Source organism: Canis lupus, chromosome X, assembly GCF_003254725.2.
Source record: "Canis lupus dingo isolate Sandy chromosome X, ASM325472v2, whole genome shotgun sequence".
Classification (NCBI taxonomy): domain Eukaryota; kingdom Metazoa; phylum Chordata; class Mammalia; order Carnivora; family Canidae; genus Canis; species Canis lupus.
In genome coordinates, this window is record NC_064281.1 from 1,401,046 (window position 1) to 1,420,358 (window position 19,313).

Sequence of the window (19,313 nt, forward strand, 5' to 3'; positions counted from 1 at the left end):
GACGTTGAAGTCATGGAAAGCCCATCTCAAAATGGATAAAACCATAAAGTATCGCCTAAGAAGACCTACTGAGGCTTGAGCCTCTGGGGTGGAGTGATTTGAGGGTTCAAAAATTTCCTCCAGTGGCCAGCAAAAGAGAGATTTTGCGGCCTGGTTTTTTTGCAAGGCCCTATGAGCAGGGTGCCTCATGGCCAAATGTGGCTGCTGTAGCTGCAGCCATCACAGCCTCACCCACTAAGATGCGGAGCCCTAATTCCAAACATCTCTTATCGCTTTCTTTTTTTAAGGCTAGAGATTTCCTTCCAGAAGCTGCCAGGCACCTTCTCCTTCCTGACTGACACACCACAGGCCACACCACCCCTAACCCAAGTTGATCAGACAGGGATGTGTGCGTGAATCCTGGAGGAGGAGAATCCCAGCTCCGTCCACCCCAGTTATCATATCGCGACAAGGCCGACACCTCGCGGGGTTATCTTATTTATCTAGTTAGTGTTAAGGAAACCTCCACACCCAACGTGGGATTCGAACTCACAACCCCGAGATCAAGAGTCGCACGCTCTCCGGACTGGGCCAGCCAGGCGTCCCCGGGCACAGTTTTTCTGAAGCTTCACGCAGATCTTTTTCCATTTATGATGCCGAGTGGGGGCAAAGTAGAGGTGGAGGATAACCCAGCAGCCTGTGCTATAAACGCTTTGCTTAGTTTTTATTCATTTTTTGTACCAAGTGGCTTTGCAACTGTAGCTCTTTCTTCCTCCCCCATGTGCGTCTTTGCAAACTGGTAGCATATGGATATATAGTTGCGATGGCGCTAGCCTGTGTAGACATCGGCAATATTACTGCAAATATCCTCTTGCTCGACTTTCACGTTGATTCCTAGGGCGACCGCCACAGAACAAACATGTGTGTTGCGCAACCAGACTGGTTGGTGTCTTTTTTGCTGTTTCTGGGGTTGAAAGCTCTCCCAGCCCTGGAGGTCGTGTACTGGTCCACTAAGGCAGTTTCTGGTGCATGAAGCGAGGTCGCCTTTTCTTGTCCCCACGGCTCCTTCGGGGAGAAGGCACGGCCCGCTTCTGCAGCCAGCACACGCCTCATCACAGGAAGGCACCGGGGAGCCCACCTTCCTCCGGAGGCGCCCACGCTGGAGGTCGCTGGGTGTCCCCGGTGCGCGCCTTTCTGGAGCCTAAGGCGTGCAGGACCCCGACGGCCACCCACGCTCTGGGCAGCGGGGGGTGGGTGGGGTGGGGTGGGGTGGGTGCCTTTCGCACCGGTTTCTGTGCACCAGTTCGGAATGGTGAGGGTCCCAGGGGGCAGGCGGGCGTCTGGGGCAGAGGTGGGGACACAAGGCAGTTCCGTGTGCACAGAGCAGAGCTTGCGGCTGGAACGTGCATCCTGCCCGAGGCAGCCACCAGCCCCCACAATCGCTTTGCTGATCCCGGGGGGTCCCCTGGGGCAGCTGCAGGATGAGCATTCCCACATTTACTTCCCCGGGGCGGGGGGCTGCTAATGGGCTGACCCAGGGCTTGGAGGCCGGGGTGGAGCGTGGACGGGAAGTGATGCTTACTCCTTTCACCCCCACCGTCTGCACCTGTCGCTGTTTCTTTCCGGTTCCCCGAGAGCCCCGCGGACACGGGCATTCCAACACCCCCTTCCCTAGAGCCTATGGGGCAGTGGGATGCGGAATGGTTGCTTTAGGGGCGGTGGGAGCCCTCCCTGACCCCTAACCCTCCCACCCTCTCTAGGAGAGGGCGTCCCCCGCCCCCACCCCGCGCGTCCTCAGCTCCTGTCTGTGTTTTGGAGGCTGCTGGCATCCCGAGGTGGAGACCAGGGAAGCACCCTGCACCCTGCGGAGCGCAGGACGCCCCACCCCACAGGCACTGGAGCCCCTTGAGGACCGAGACCCCAGCACGGAGCTGCCGTGACCTGACTTTGGCTCCTGGTAATTCGCCCAGACGCCCGTGCCGTGCGTGCGGATAGGAGCCAGGGGCCTAAGCTCCACTTGGAGACAGATGTGCCGGCCCAGCGGGAGGCTGGGGAGGCAGGAGGCCACCCTCAGCGTGGCTGACCAGCCACCCGAGACGCTGTGGAGCACGCACACCCGCACACCCCCCACGGCAGTCACCGCCTCTGTCTTACTTGTTCCACACAGAGACCCCTGAGACATACGTCCAAGATGCCGTGGGGGTGACCGGGGAAGGGAGAGCACCCCCTTTCTTTCCTCAGGCCCTGGCAGAGGGTTATCCGGGTGACTCAGCCCCAAGCTGGCCTCCTCCCAGAAGGCTCTCTTGCTACAGGACAGAGTTTCTCAACGATGGGGTAACTTTGCCCCCAGAGGCCATGGGGCAATGTTTGGAGACATTTTCAGTTGTTACAACCGGGGGTGAGGGTGCTCCTGGCACCTAGGGGGTGCACACTGAGGATCCTACAGTGCATAGAACATCCCATAGCCAAGGATGGTCCAGCCCCAGATGTCAGTCCTGGTGATGCCAACAAAACCTGCTTTAGCACAAGAGACTATCCATCCATCCATCATGTCTATCTATGCAGCCAGCCAGCCAGCCACCAACCGACCACCCAACCATCCAATTATCCATCCATCCATCCATCCATCCACCATCATGTCCATCCATCCATCCATCAACAATCCACCCATCCATCCATCCATCATATCTATCTATACTCCAACCATCCATCCATCATCATGTCTATCTAACTATAAGTCTGTCCATCCATCCATCCATCCATCCATCCATCCATCCATCCATCCACCATCATGTCCATCCACCCAGCCATCCATCCATCCATCCATCCATCCATCCATCCATCATATCTATCTATACTCCAACCATCCATCCATCATCATGTCTATCTAACTATAAGTCTGTCCATCCATCCATCCATCCATCCATCCATCCATCCATCCATCCTAGTGGTTAGCACCCCAGGCATGATCCTGCCCCTTAGGAGGCCACTGGCAATGTGTGGAGTCATTTCTGGTTGTCACAATTGAGGGAGGGAAGAGAACGCTCCTGACACGTGATGGGTAGACACCACAGACACTGCTCCACACCCTAAAGCGCACAGGACATCCCACCTCAGAGAGTGACCCACTGCACACATCACTAGCACCCAGTGGAAATCCTGCTGGAGGGTAAATTCTAACCCATGTAAAGGGGACAATGTGGGAACCCCACTGCCCCATGTAGGACATCAAGGAGGCAGCAGCTGTCTGGGACTTTACAAATGGATCTCTTATTGTTGCAGTTCTGTCCCAGGCCCCAATCCTCGTAGGAGGGCGCTTGCACACAGGACCTCACAGTTTGCTCACTTGAGGCCAGAATGAGGCCAAATGGAATGAGCCCACAGCACGGGTGTGCGTGTACACGTGGCAAATATCGGGGCCAACAGCAAGACCAGCAGAGAGGCCGGGGAACCTGTGCCTTCCCCTGGAAGTGAGGGGGCTGTCGGGGGCTGAGCAGGACTCATGTGGGACCTGACCCTTCCCGCACGTGTCCAGCTTCATGAGAACCTGTCTCCTGTTCCAGGCAGGTGTGCATTCTGGAGACCGTTAGAGGGGAAGCCATCAGTGTGATGAGGCGGGTGCCACGCTTGTGTTTTCCAGATGGCGCTGCCCAAGCGCCTGCACCTGGTTGCAATGCCTTCGCAGCTCTGGGCCTGTGACGCGGGGTGAAAAACGCCGCCAACGTCTGTCCCGTAAGAGTGACGGTTACTGATCCAGGTGCTGGGTCTCTGGACAGGTGCATCTAGAACCTGGCGCCCTTCCCTTCTGTCTCCATCCTTGTGACGCCCAAGCCCCTTCTTTTCCGAAGCCAGTGAGCCTCGATGGCTTTTCACCCCGTTCCCCGTGGGGTCGTGAATGGGTAAGTTGGCACAATGGGGAACCAGATGACATGCAGCAGAGTCCTGCTCTGGGGAAGCCGAGATGCTGGGACAATAGTAATAATGATACTGGGATAATAATAATATGGCTTGGCAATGTCCCGGTCTGATGGGCGATGGATGACATCCCCGCCCTACAACGCTGATCCTTAGTGGGGTTTAGGGGGGGCCATGTCCTCTTGGCCCTTTTCTCTTGTTTCTGGAGCATAAATTGTTTCGGTGCCCAAAGTGTGGGATGTGGAACGCTAGGAGGGGGTTCCCTGACACCCCGAAGTCTTTGGGGGGGCTGTTGGGACAGGCAGGTTTCATCAGAATACCAAGACATCATTCGTGTTTTTAAACTACGTCGGTATGCACACTGATGGTGTGGACACGACACGGGTGAGCCTGCAGGGCAGGCGGCTGGGTTAGAGGGGGCGTGACGCCCCCCTCTCTCCTCCTCCGTCACCCCAGGACGCATTCATTCATGAACACACGCATTCCGTCACTAGTTCATGTGTTCAAGTCCTTCATTCATTCCTGCGTGCAGCCGTGGACTCGTTCCCTGCACGCACCCATTACCCCCTTCGTGCTTGGGTTCATTCATTCACTGCCGCGCAGTGTCACTCATTCACGGAGCTGGGCGCTCCCGCACTCCTCCAAGCGTGCGCACGGGAGCTCATTCATTCATGCGCTGAACCCAGTCATTCATTCATTCCTAGATGGGCTCCTTCACCCATGCACGCGTGCATCCAGTTAGTCCTTCCGCCACCCACTCACGTCTCGGGCGCGCACGCATACCCTCCCCCCTGCAGTCCTGCACGGATACACGGCTGCATGCATGCATGCATTCATTCATTCATGCATGCATTCGTGCATGCATGCATTCATTCGTGCATTCATTCATTCATTCATTCCTGCGGCCAGGCGCTGGCGCATCCGAGTGGGGGGCGCACGGCCGCACCCCGGCGCCCACACTTCGCGCTGCCCGCACAGTCGCACTCCTGCACGCGCACGCGCGTGCACCCCACGCACACACACTCGGCGGCGTCCGCCCACGCGCGCACGGATTCAAGCGCCGAGGCGCCAAGTGTGCATCGGCCACTTGCCTCCCCTTCCCGGCCGCCCGCCGTCCCCGCCGTAGGTTCCAGCGCGGCGTTTGCAGGGCGGCCCCTGGCCTCGGGCCCGGCCTCCGCGCCTCTGCAAACATCGTCCGTGGCGCGCGCTGGGTAAAGGTTAAACGTCCGGAGCTACCGACCCGGGGCTCCCGGATTCCGCGGGGAGGGAGGGGGCGGCGCCGGAAGGGAAGGCGGCCCTGTCCCTCCGCGGCCGGGTCGGGGCGGCGGGCGGGGGCTGCTGGGGACCCGGGCCCCGGGCGCCGGGCGGGGGTGGGGCCGGGCTTCCGGCGAGCGGCCAATCGCGGGGCGCGGGCCTCTGGGCCTCCCAGGGCGGGCCGGGCCGGAGGCCGCAGGAGCGCGCAGGAGGTGCGGGGGTCAGGGGCTGCGGGGGGCCGGGAGGACCCTGGGGACCCTGGCGCGGGGACTGCCCGAGCGCCCCGGGGGTGCGGCGGCGCCAGCGAGGTGCGGGGCGCGGGCAGGGCGGGGGCTGCGGGGGCGTGGAGGCCTCTGGGGCGCGCCGGGGGCGCGGGCAGGGCGGGGGCTCCGGGAGCGCGCGGGGGGTGCGGGGGCGTGGAGGCCGCTGGGGCGCGCCCGGGGCGCGGGGGGCGCGAGCAGGGTGGGGGCTGCGGGAGTGCGCGGGGGGGGTACCTCCCAGGAGAGGACGGGAGGGGGGCGCGGGCCGGGCGGGGGCCGGGCGGCCAGGAGCCCGCGGAGGAGGGGCGGGGCGCAGCCGGGCCGCAGGTGACTCGCGGGCGGGGGGCTCCGGGCGGGAGCGGAGGAGGGAGGAGGAGGAGCCGGGAGGAGGTCCCCGGGCCCCAGATCGCCGAGTCCAGGCGGGGTGCGCGGGGGGTGGGACGGGGGCGTGGGTGCCGAGGGGCGCCCGGCGGGAGCGCAGGACACCTTGGAGCCGGGAGGAGGTCCCCGGGCCCCAGATCGCCGAGTCCAGGCGGGGCGCGCGGGGGGCGCAGGTGACTCGTGGGCGGCCGGGGGTGGGGCGGGGGTTGGGTGCCGAGGGGCGCCGGGCGGGAGCACGAGACGCCTTGGAGCCGGGAGGAGGTCCCCAGCGCGGCGGGGACGCTTCTGACACCCGGCGGGCCGGGGCCCCAGATCGCGGAGTCCAGGCGGGGCGCGCGGGGGGCGCAGGTGACTCCGGGGCGAGGAAGGGGGTGCAGGGGGCCGGGCCGGAGGGCGGAGGAGGAGCTGCAGGGCGCCAGGGGCGCACAGGTGGCTTGGGTTCAGCGGCGCCCCGGTGCCGCGCGCGGGTGGGGGGCGCAGGGCTGCCGCGGTGGGTGTCTGGAATGCCGAGCTGTCGCCTGCAGGCCTGGAGGTCGGCGCGGGCCCCGGGAGACGCCGCTGCTAGGCCCTGCTCAGTGCCCCGGAGAGCACACGCGCACGCCGCCCCGCTGCGCCCACGCCATGCCGGGTGAGTACCCCAGCGCTTCGCGTCCAGCGTCCCCGCCCCTTCTCCCACCTCGGACGGACATGGATCTGCTTTGGGGAGAACCCCGCTTTGAGGGCCCGGTCACCCCAAGCCCCTCGCCTCCCCTGTGTACCCCCGCGTGTGCAGAGACCCGCGCTGCGGGGGACAGATGGAGATGGGGTGGCTCTCCGCAGCAGGGAGGGGGTCCGTGCAGAGCCTGGTCGGAGGGCCCTGAGAGTCCTCAATGTTCCTTCTGTAAGGCGCACCCCGAAGAGCCATGCACTGGTTTTCTGGCCATCCAATTGCAGGGGGCCCAGTTCCTACACAGATAGGAAGCTCACGCCCCCAAAACTTTAGGAACAGAGTGCCTTTGGGGTTTCCCAAGTTCAGACCACAAGCATACTTGGCTGTTGCAGGAAAGATTGGGGAGAAACCCCCAGCAGGGCAGCAGGCTTGGGGTGGCCACGTGGCTGGGGCCTAAGGCAAGGCGTCGCCCCTGAGGGTCACAGGAGTCCTGTGCACCTGCCCTTTGGTTTTCTGGACATCACATGTGGGCAGTTCAGAGGGCCAGAAATTAGATAAGGGGCCTGTGGCCCTAACCTAAGAGAACCATGCCCGTCCCGCTTTTATCCCGGAGACGCCCCGGTCTTGCACCAGACCAGACCTGACCAACCACGAGCCCATTAAAAAAAACAAAAAACAAAGAACAAACAACCCCCCCCCCCAAGAAAAACAAAAACAAAAACCCAGACTACTTTTTGTTCAGAGGAGCGTTTGGGTAAAATCACTGCTTTCGTCCCGTCTGCTTCAGAAGGGAACAGGGTTGAGGCCGGGGCAGAGGCGCGGTTTCCTGCGGTTGGCGCGGGGACCGTGCTGGGAGGAGAAGCTCCGCCGAGTCTGTGTCCCAGGGGGCTTCGCCGCTCTCCGCCTGAAGCCGGCTGCCCCCGGAGCCGCGCGGGCCCATACAGTGGCAGTATTCAGCGTTGGGACACATCTCCATCAGCCCTGGAACGTGCTCGAAGACCCCAAGAGGGCATTCGACACGTTTCGGGGAACAAAAGCCACCTTTGAGTAAAAGAGGAGGGGCAGACCAGGAGGCTGGCGGTGTTATTTCGGGGTGTGCGTGTTGCGGGGTGAGGATAGAAGATGGGTCGAGCGGAGGACCGGCAAGGAATCGAAATGGATTGAAAGGAACGTTTCTCCCTGGCTCGATACGAAACCCTCAGGCACCATGTTCTTTGGGCCAAAGTTGATTTTTTTCAATAGTTCATTTTTTTTTTCTCTCTTAAGCCCGTGGTTGGATACAGCCACACGTGCTGTTTCCCCGCTCCGTGGCGGTGACGAAAGTCCCCACCCTGGTGCCTTGTGGGGCTGCAGCGGACTCTGAATGCGGTGTCCTTGGACATTGCTATCAATTCGAATCTCGGTCATTGGTCATTGGTGGCTTCTTAAAAGCAAGGCCGTGTGGCATCTGAAGGCCCGTTAATGAATTTTCATTCTTTTTTGCCTTAAAAACCACTGGCCTGTCTTTGGGCCTCTGATGGTGCTCTTACCCATGGGGGATCTTGCACCGCAAGAGCGTGAGTTTGCGTGTCGGGGTCGCTGGAGAGAGGGCCTCTGCTGTCCGGGGGTGCCGAGCTGTCATCCTGTTGATATGACCACGAATCCCTCCATCCCGAGCGGGGGCAGAGCCTAGGAGCTGGGTGACATAGTCCCCAGAGACCCAGCCGTGTCTTTGTCCATCCCGCGAATCAGGAAGCTTCTGGAGAAGTGACCTGTCCTCAGTGTATCATTTGGGGTCCCCAGAGCCCTCCCAGGTGACATGCTTCCCTCCACGGACCATGGAAGCTCTCCCCTTCCCCCTGCCTCACGTGCGACCGTGTGTCACGTGGAAGCAGCTGATGTGTCCAAACGAAGTAGGTCTGAAACGTGAGACGGCTGGAAATCCAACTGTTCTGGCGTCTGGCTCGATGGCTCTCCGGGGAAGGCGGCCCGCGCTTATCACCCGTGCGGACTCCAAACAGGCCTCGCGACTTGGAGAACAGTTTCCTTAGTGATCATTGAGAGGATAAATGAGTAGGAATAATCTGGTTGGGTCTTTTTCATGTCTTTGTTTTACCTTCCATTTAGAGAGAAATTTATTTATTTTCTGTTTTTTTTTTTGGAAAGGCCAACCAAGCTGCTTTGCGAATTTGCTTTTTCTCTTTGAGGAGGATCCCGTTTAAATTGTTTAAATAGGAAATATGCAGCCAGTGACGATGATGCAAATGCAGCTTAGTGGAAAAAGGTAGTATCTCAGCCTGAAAAGGGCAGATGCATATAAACTTAAACCTGAAAGGGTCACCAGGTGATTGCTGAGCTTCTTTTCCCCAGGGTGGGTGGCATTCCTGGCTCTGCTTCCTGAGTTTAATGCTCCAATTTATTAGGGTTCTAGGGTTGCCGTAACCCACAGATGGGGTGCCTTAAAGGACATACACTTATTTCTCCCCATCCTGGAGGTGGGGAGTCCGAGGTCCAAGAGGGACCGAGGCTGGTTCCTCCTGAGGCCTCTCTCTTGCGTGTGTAGACACCATGTTCTCCCTGTGTCCTTACTTGGTTGTCCCTCTGTGCCTGTCTATGTCCTCCTCCCCTCTTCCTGTAAGGACTCCGGTCTTACTGGATCATGGCTCACCCCAGTGACCTCGTTTTACCTTAATCCCCATCTTTAAAGACCCCACCTCCAAATATATCTGCATCCTGAGGCCCAGAGAGAGAACTTCCTACGAGTTTGGCAGGAGGAACGTATTTCAGCTCACAATACCCGCTGATTACAGCAGTTACATCTACGTCCTTACAAAAATGCTGCGAAACCAGTGTATGCAGTTGCCAATTTTGATGACTTTGCTGTTTGTATTATGTTCCACCCTGTACATTCCCTCGGGCAAATGCAACTGCACCTTCCTCTTGTCTGGATGGCTATCCCATTGCAGGGTGGTCCATTTTGGATATGGGAATCTCTCATCACCTTGAACTCTCTTGGAGGAATCCAGTCTTTGTTCCCATGTCTCAGAAATGTCCACAGACAGGGGTGTCTGCTGCCCCTAGGCGTTTCTTAGATATTGGTAGATACATGATAGATACACACAAGGTAGATAGAGTGGATGGATAGAGGGTAAGAAGGATAGATGTAGTGGATGGATGATGGATTGAAAGATGACAGATGATAGATCAATCAAGATGACTATGGATGCATGGAGAGATAGATATGGATGGATGGTTGCATAGACGGTAGGTATGATTGATGGATGGATGAATAGATGCTAGATCTACATGATTATGGATGGATAGATAGATATGATGGATGGATATGTGGATGATAGATTGCCGATTGGAAGGATGAATGGATGGAGAGACGATAGATCTAGATGGTTATGGATGGATGGATGGATAGTAGAAGTGATGGATACATAGAGGATGCATAGATATGATTGGATGGATGGATGGATGGATGATAGATATGATGGAAGGATGGACGATAGATATGATGGATGGATGGATGCATGGATGGATAGACAGATACTTTGGGGGGCTGCAAAGTTGAGTTTTGAAGTCTACTTTCTGAGTATAACCCACAAGTCACAGTGGAGACAGCGGGAGTGTGCAGACCCCTCTTAATCCAGCAAGTCAGCAGCAGCAGCAGAAGAACGTGCAGACAGGAGCGTGTTGTAACAGGCACATTTTGGAATTTACCCCCATGGAATGTAAAGGTCAAGGAGGCGGCCCTCGGGGGAAACAGGCCTCAGAAGCCTGCGTCTGCCACGTTATATTTAGCGTGAACAGGAGCCCTTCTAGGACCCTGCAGTGGGAGCCACTGGCCCGGGGAGGGGAGGACGCTCTGGTCTTTGAGAAGTGAGGTCTGTGTGTTCTGGCCCCGAGCTGCTGCGTGCTGCGCATTTTAATTTCTGCAGACAGCACGGGAGTCTGCGCAGGATTTCTTTCAACTGTTGTGTCTCTCCTGGCAACACGCTCTTGGGGGAGCAGGAATTAGAGTTGTTTGGAAGTCCCCGTAAACGCCACCACCACGAGGACGCACTTAGACTGGAAATCACCGTCAATCGAATCTGCCATGAGCATTTCTTCCCCTCCTAGCGGGACACTGTGAAACTGGTCATAGTTGGGGTTTTTTTGTTTTGTTTTTTGTTTTTATAGTTGGGTTTTTTGTTTTGTTTTGTTTTTTGGTTGTTTTTGTTTTTGTTTTGAGTTGAGTGGACATCTGCATCCTGGCTCAGCTAGTCGGGCGGTTGCCCACACGTTTTGATGTGTTTGTGTCTCAGATTCAGATATTTGGGGTGAGTTTTTCAGACTTGAATGTAGAGCAAAGCAAAGAGTCTTGGGTATCCATCCAGGCAATATATTTGCAGTATCAGGACATTTTAACCATATTCTGCTTGGCTTTGCCTCATGTATTGGGTTAGAAAGTGCTCTGTGTGTGTGTTTTAAAAGGAAAAGATGCAGGGGTTGCCTAGGTGGCTCAGTCATGCACTGTGTGACTCTTGATCTTGGGGTCATGAGTTCGAGCCCCATGTTGGGCAGAAAGATTACTTAAAAACAAAAAAGAAAAAAACAAAACAACAAAAGAAAGGATGTAGATGAAATGTTCCTAGTGAATGTTTATAAAATATGAAACAGCTACTTGGTTCAGACAGAGAGCGGTGACCGCCAAGCCCGCCACCTGCTGAAACCCCCCGGGGCTGTGACTCTGGTGTCTTTGTCCACATCCACAGTGTCTGACCAGGCGTTCGTGACGCTGGCCACCAACGACATCTACTGCCAGGGCGCACTGGTCCTGGGCCAGTCCCTGAGGAACCAGAGGGCGACCAGGAGGCTGGTGGTGCTCATCACCCCACAGGTGTCCAACCTGCTCAGGTAAGTCGGGAAGACCCCCACGCTCGCGGACGTCACGGGAAATGTCGTGACTCTGGAGCGTCGCCGACACGCTTGTGCGCTCAAGCTCTTATCAAAGCAAGCAGGTCTCGTAGAGGAAGGGAGAGATCGCACGTTGGAAGTCATAGCAGGTCACATGTGTTCCTGCAGCATCCTGCATGGCCCAGAACAGGTTTCTGGTCTGTCCCCGTGTTGGCCGCTTCCCAGGGAAGATGAGTGGAGGTACGTCCGGGCGGTGGGGGGGCTGTGCCTTGTGCGTGGCTGTTCTGCTGTGGTGGTGACTGTGTGTCTAGGAGCAAAGCACAGCTCTGGGCTTCTCTGGATTGTTCTAGAGCACAGAGGCTGGATACAGGTGGCTCGCCCACGCGTAGAAACGTAACCAGCAGGTGGGATGCGGGATGCAGGACGCGGCCGTGCATGTGGTCGGTGATAGATGAGCATCAAAGAGCACAGCTGTCCAGCCGACCAAGCCGATTCCCAGCTCCTGAGGTCTGGAACACACGGGACACTTGATAGCTGTGTGCATGGTAGCGGCATTGCCGTGAGCTTCGGACACAGCCTCATTCGTGTGAATCTCACCTTTTCTCTGGGCTTGTGTGTTGTTGGTGCCACTCAGTTGACACGGTGTCTGTAGAAGGAAGCTTCGGAGGCAGGGACAGGGATGCAAGGGCAGGTTCCTACCATGATGGGGCCATGACATGTCTCATGCAAATGGCCGGGCTCCCGTGGACTGATCTGAAGTCAGGTGGTTCCCAGTGTCCGGGAGCTGCATGTACTTGGCTTGACATTGCCATGCAGTGCTTGAGATGGGAGGTCAACGATGATTCCAGACTTAGTTGGATAAGGATGCCTGCAGGTTCACGTGTGCGTGCTCGCAAATGCAGACACCTGAGCACCTCGGCATCCTGGTTCTGTTGAGCGGGTTGTGCATTCCAGCCTGAGTGTGGGGACGTTCCCATCTGTAGACACACATGGTGGTGTCCCCACAATATCATGAATGGCGTGAGTTACTGGGGAGACCGTTTGTTCCTTCCACATGCTCCCAGGTGAGTGATGTCACCATGGTGAAACCTTGTGCATGGAGAATTCATGAATTTGCAGCTTCTGGAGGCTGGTCCAGAGGCCTGCACTTTGGAAGGTGTGCAGTTTGCCACAAGGAAATGCAAGCATTGGTAGGAGAGGTTGTGATAGCAGCGTGGGCATGAGGGTCTTCCAGTTTGTCCTCGCCTGTGCGCATGGTGGACAGGGCCATGGCGCTCATGGGCAGAGAGAGCCTGGAAGGGTCATGGCCTTTCCTCCTCGTGGGAGGTCAGAGGAGGCCTTCTTGGAGCCAGGGTTTGGCAGGCGAGAGTCAAGCTCTGGCTGACCAGCACCTAAGGACACGGGGAGGCTCGTAGTTTGCAGGAGTGATGTCGGGTTAGCTCTCGGGGCTGAGATCTGAGAGGCCAGCTGTGATCAGGACTAGGTAGTGTGAGGGGAGGAGGAGAACCCAGAGTGAACTGAAAGTGGTGTAGCTGTGAGCTGAGGAAATGTTCGCAGTCAAGAAAAGTTACTAAAAAAATATAGTTCAACTTCTTAGAGACCCTGTTATGTGCAGTCGGCCCTGCAGACTTGTGTAGACTCGTTGTGGAAGACGTCAAAGATTTCCCGGAGTGTGAGCAGAAGTTAGTAGAGTAGGAAGCTTTAAAGGAGACCTGGCCCTGCTGCAGAGCTGAGAGCAAGTGAAATCAACTCCGTCAACAACGATATACTTGAAGAAAACTTCCCAAGGTGAAGAAATATCAGAGAAAATGGTTATCGCCAAGGCGTGAGGGAAGCAAATGAAGACCCCACCTGTAGATATCTACATATCGAGGACTTACTCGTTACTGCTGCAGTGATAGAGGTTTCTGGATACACCCAAGAAGCCACGTGGCCAAGTTTATCGGTCATTGGCACCATGGTTGGAAGTGATTGTGAAGCATGTAGGTGCTCAGGGGCTTTGCTACTGAAAAAAAAATTGGTGTCTGCCGGCCGAACGTTACATCAAAACACAGAACTTAACGAGAAAGTTCTTTCTGGCAGGACAACGAGGCGAGGAAAGGCCTAGTACGGAGGGTGAATCACTGTTGTAAGTATATTTATGAAACTGGGCACAGTGAAAAGGGACCCGGGTTATCTGATTTATGAATTTTTTTATTTTTAAAAATGTATTTAAATTCAATTAATTGATATAGAATGTATTATTAGTTTCAGAGGTAGAGGTCAGTGACTCATCAGTTGCACATAACACACAGTGCTCATCACATCACGTGCCTCCTTCATGCCCATCACCCAGTTACCCCAGCTCCCCACCCGTCTCCCCTCCACCCACCCTCAGTTTGTTTCCAATGATTTAGAGTCTCTTATGCTTTGTCTCCCTCTCTGATTGCATCTTGTTTTCTTTCCCTCTCTTCCCCATGCCCCTCTGTTTTGTTTCTTAAATTCCACATGAGTGAGATCATATAATTGTCTTTCTCTGATTGATTATTTCACTCAGCACAATACTCTCCAGTTCCGTCCACATCATTGCAAATTTCTGGATTTCATTCTTTCTAATGGCTGAGTACTATTTCATTGTCTATATATCACATCTTCTTTTTTTATTTTTATTTTTAGTTTTAGTTTTAGTTTTAGTTTTTACACCAGATCTTCTTTATCTATCGTCTGTTGATGGACATTAGGGCTCTTTCAACATTTTGGCTAGTGTGGACATGGATGCTGTGAACATTGGGGTCCAGGTCCCCATTCAAATCACTATGTTTGTATCCTTTGGATAAATACCCAGTAGCACAATTGCTGGGTCCTAGAGTATTTCTATTTTTAACTTTTTGAGGAACCCCCCCATCCTGTTCTCCGGAGCGGCTGCACCAGTTTGCATTCCCACCAAGAGCCTAAGAGGGTTCCCCTTTCTCTGCATCCTCACCAACATCTGTCATTTCCTGACTTACTAATATATTTTTTATTTTTATTTTTTTTAAGTTTTTATTTAAATTCCAGTTAGTTGACATACAGGGTAATAGTACTTTCAGGTATACAGCGTAGTGATTCAACACTTGCTTACGTCGCCCAGTGCTCATCTTCATCCCCATCACCTGCTTAACCCATCCATTCGCCCACCTCCCCTACCTGACATATTTGTTTAGGAAACGATGGACAGAGTCACTGCATCTCACATGTAGGAGAAAGGAAAGGCAGAAATGATCGTATGGTTTCCCGAGTGTAAGGATCCAGGCGAGAGACACTCTGATAATAAACTGGAGAATTCCTATTTCAAGGAATAGGATATGTGCTCAAGATCCCTTATGCACCAATGAATGTGTGCTCAATAGGAATAGGATATGTGCTCAAGATCCCTTATGCACCAATGATCACCATATACAGCATGTAAAACAAAAAAAACCAAAACCTATTTGATACACAGGCAAATGCAAAAAAATGGTAGAGGGAGAGTCTTTTTTATATAGTTTTCCTAAGTTTAAATCAAAAGGCAGACACGTGAGTAAATTGATGTAATGAATAATGCATGAGGTATCTCTTAAATGCTATGCATTATGTAAACAGTGATCTTTGTTCTCATCAGTATGGACCACTTAGAAAAACTGATTTTATACTCATGGTACAAGGAAGCATTTAATGTGTCGGTTGGAGCAGGAATTGAATGTTATGATCTCTGACTATAATGTAATAAACGTAGGCATTAAGAGCAAAACAAATTTAAAAACTGCATTACCCTCGGACATTTTAAATCAGAAATTCTCTCCTAAACACTTCATGGCTTGACAAATCAAAGCTTGAATTCTATGGTGCTTAAAAATTATGAGCAATATGAATGCTACCTATACAAACCAAAGGGGAAAGCTGGAATCACTCCAGAGAGAAACACTAAAATCAGCGAAGAAATCAAATACCGAGTTCAAATAATTTTTAAATTAAAACAAACAAAAAAATATGAAAGGCAAACAATACAAAAAAGCAGTGAAGAAATTATCCAGTTCGAAAAGCTTTTAAATTAAAACAAACAAATAAAAAATACATTAGGCAGACAATACAAAAATTGAAATCGGCAAAGAAATTATCCAGTTGGAAAAAAATATTTTTATTTATTTATTTTATTTTATTTTTTATATAAATTTATTTTTTATTGGTGTTCAATTTGCCAACATATAGCATAACACCCAGTGCTCATCCCATCAAGTGCCCCCCTCAGTGCCCGTCACCCAGTCACCCCCATCCCCCACCCACCTCCCCTTCCAGCCCCCCAGCTCTGTTTCCCAGAGTTAGGAGTCTCTCATGTTGTTTCCCTTTCTGATAGGAAAAAAAATTTTTTTAATAAAACAAACAAAAAATCCGTAAGGCAAGAAGGGAGAGATTCATTAAAAACTGAAAACTGGGAACAGGAAACAAATCTAACTTCTGGATTATTTAGAAAGTAAATTAAGACTACAGAAAACATAAATACCCAAAACTAAAATGAAAAAGTAGTTATTTGCATGCAATTTGAATTTTAAAAGCAAATGGGACACAGAGCACTTTGCCGGTAACGTTGATAAAATGCTTGATCCTTCTAGGGAAACTCGCATGACCCCACGCTGAGACTAGAAGGCATAGGATATACTGCTAGCGAGTAGCCCAGGGCGGGAAATAGAGAATCGTATCAAAGGCTTATCTGGTAGAGGGTTCTGAGCCCCGGTGGTTTATAAAGGACGTTCTGTTACATGGGCCACTATGGATGAATTTCCATGTGATAGGAGCTATCTCAGAGCTTCGGAGAAAAATGAGTGTGTTCATTTATTTAAAGAAGCTGCCCTAATCTTGATACCCAAACATGATTTACAGGTTTGGTTGTGTTTTACTTATAGACCAAAAAAAAAAAAAAAAAAAAAGAGCCACCAAATACACAACACCAACCAGACCGCTCCATATGTGTCGTAGAGAAATGAATGGTGCCCGAAGGAAGACAGCTCATGAGCGCAGTGTAATTCGTCCACATATCAGAGAAAGGCAACGATATGGTCCTTTTAATGTAAAGCTAATGTACCAAGATGAATTCAGGTAAATTATGAGTATAGACGGGACATTTCTTTTTTTTTTAGGTTTTATAATAATCTGTTTTTTAATTTATTTTTATTTTTTATTATTTATTTTTTATTGGAGTTTAATTTGCCAACATATAGCATAACACCCAGTGCTCATCCCATCAAGTGCCCCCCTCAGTGCCCGTCACCCAGTCACCCCCAACTCCACACCCACCTTCCTTTCAACCACCCCTTGTTCGTTTCCCAGAGTTACGAGTCTCTCATGTTGTCTCCCTTTCTGATATGTCCCACTTAATTTTTTTTTCTCCTTTCCCCTTTATTCCCTTTCACTATTTTTTATATTCCCCAAATGAATGAGACCATATAATGTTTGTCCTTCTCCGACTGACTTACTTCACTCAGCATAATACCCTCCAGTTCCATCCGCGTCGAAGCAAATGGTGGGTATTTGTCGTTTCTAATGGCTGAGGAATATCCCATTGTATACATAAACCACATCTTCTTTATCCATTCATCTTTCCATGGACACCGAGGCTCCTTCCACAGTTGGGCTATTGTGGACATTGTTGCTATAAACATCGGGGTCCAGGTGTCCTAGACATTTTTAAGGCAAAGAGAAATCTTAGAAGTCAGTAGATGAAGGTGTCTCAGCCTGGACACTATTGACATGTGGGGCATCCTGGGCACTGTAGGGCATTGACCAGTGTTCCTGGTCTCTACCCACCATATGCCAGTAGGATCACCACCTACAGCCCTCCTTGCCGTTGTGATAGGAAAGACTGTCTCCAGGCACTGACATGGATGGATGTTTCATTCATCTGAAAGTGGAGAAAACCATCTTAAATTAAAGCAAAGGTGGACATCAGGACCGTGATAGGCCAGAAATTACCATGTGTAAAAGTAAAAAGAGTAAAAAATCAAACGAATAAACTAAGGAACATATTTACAAAGTGCACAATGGAGAAGAGGCTTGTTGTCTACACACTATTCAAATAATTCTTACAATCAGGCCTCACAAATGGACGGATGGACGTAACCATGCCAGACGGTACGTCTTTGGGGGATCTTTACAACCAGCTAGGTTGGCAGTGGTGTTTGTTAATGTTGGTATTTTAGGGGGCAGACCTTTGCCTTTGACATCAAGTGACATCATCAGACCAGAGGCAACTTGGCTATAACCCATCCCCTCAAGAAGCATTTTAACTTAATTGATGCATAAAATGCATTTCCTCTTGCCAAAGATGAGCTCTTCGGGCCCCAGAGAGAAACACATTGAGCCGCAGTGACATCCACCTGCGTCTAGAGCCTTGACCTTCAGAGTCAGACCAGAGGTTCCAGCAGACACAGAGCTGGGAAAGCTGACCCTGAGGTGGACACACATCCTTATGTGTCTCGCTTGGGACCAAGACGGGAAACACGAGGTCTTTCTTGGTTGCCTGTTGTCCCATCAGTCCCCCTGGTGATTGGGGGCAGTCATATATATATATATTTTTTTGGTAGAACTGTCCTGATAAAACCAAAAGGATCCCAGAAGAGCACATGATTCCCTCCTCCGTTCCTGTCTCATCAGGGTCAGTAAAAGCTGTCTGCACTCACTTTCTTCAATCTTCTGGTCCACTCACGATGAACTGTAACATCGAGGAATCCTGAGAAGGTTCAGTGTTGCAGAACCAGTTCGGTTTTCTAGGACCCATTATAGGCTTTGCAACCGTTGGGAAGGCTGAGGAACAGTGCCCTGTGGTCCAGTGACAAACAGTGACAGGTGACCGTAAGTGAGCAAGGCTGTGGGTGTGGATGCCGACCACCACTGTGCTCTTCCGGGCTGTGGGCTGTGTGGTCCAAGTGCAGAGTGGGGTAATCTCTCCTGCAAAGAAACAAAGCCAGGAGCATATGCTCAGAGCTACAAACAGATTGTGGTCTTGAAACTGAATTCCAAGTCCAGGCGCTTATTTTGAGAAGACAGGCAGCGTTGAACAAAGGGATTTAAGGCCCAACGTCACAGTCTATTTGTAGCAGCACGGAGTGGGATTTGTTTGGCCCGCCACACCCCCGCTCCCGGATCTTGATACAACCCTAAGGATGCCATAAATTCCATAAATAATCGGGTTAAAAATAAGGGGAAAACTTGGAGATGAAATAGTACTTTCTCAGAGATGTAGGTACTTTCAATACCGTTCGATGAAAAAGCACAGAAAAACGTAAGGCACAAGCCTACAAGCCAGTCCGGGCTACAGCGGACAGGCCCCGGAAGCCCCAACACCTGCCTAACAATGAAGTTTCAAAAAAGAGCAAAAGAGAGAACGGACTGTGGGAAATAACTCCCCTCCTGTTTCGGCTGTGAGAATGCCCCGTGAGCGTCAAGCGGAATGAGTGAAGGCAGGCGTTGATACCGAGGGGTGGCATTCCGGAGCCCCAAGACCCGAGAAAGGTGCTAAAAGCACTTCAGCATCAGTCGAGTTGAGCCGGCCGATGTCTCAAATTTTCTGGAGCAAAATAATTTCATGTGTGTGTCTAGGAAAGTTATAGTTGATGGGCAGTATCACGGTAGTTTCGAGTGTTCGACGCGGTGATTCAATATTCTGTGTGCTACAAAACGTTCACCACACCAAGTACGGTCACCGTACAGAATTCTGACAGTATGATTGACTATGTTCCCTGTGCTGTACTCATCATCTCTGTGACTTATTCACTTTTTTAACGACAAGCTTGTACCTCTTGATCCCTGTCACCTATTTCACCCGTTTCCCCACCACCCTTCCAGGGCAAGGTGGTTCGGGAGGGGGGCGGGCAGCGCACAAAGTAGTTTTGGAATGAGATCTCTGTGTTCAGCCAAATTAGTACAATTCGAAAGCAAATTAAAGATGTTCCAAATCCGTAAGAGCTTGAAAATGTTACCCCTCAAAGATGTTCAGGAACAAA

At 52.4% G+C, this 19,313-nt stretch overlaps 1 protein-coding gene across 4 annotated transcripts in view; it reads left to right on the forward strand.

Moving 5' to 3' along the window:
* The first annotated feature begins 5,277 nt into the window (after positions 1-5,277).
* GYG2 (glycogenin 2) overlaps positions 5,278-19,313 on the forward strand; it is a 36,288-nt gene continuing 22,252 nt past the window's right edge. For 3 of the 4 annotated variants that reach the window (XM_025435518.3, XM_025435527.3, XM_025435536.3), the window contains exons 1-3: positions 5,278-5,360; positions 6,314-6,417; positions 11,178-11,319. In XM_025435518.3, the coding sequence (XP_025291303.1) occupies positions 6,411-6,417; positions 11,178-11,319 (149 nt within the window). In that variant the 5' untranslated portion in view covers positions 5,278-5,360; positions 6,314-6,410. Of the gene's footprint in view, positions 5,361-5,938; positions 5,963-6,313; positions 6,418-11,177; positions 11,320-19,313 lie in introns of those variants that run through there. The other variant, XM_035711618.2, reaches the window with a different exon arrangement.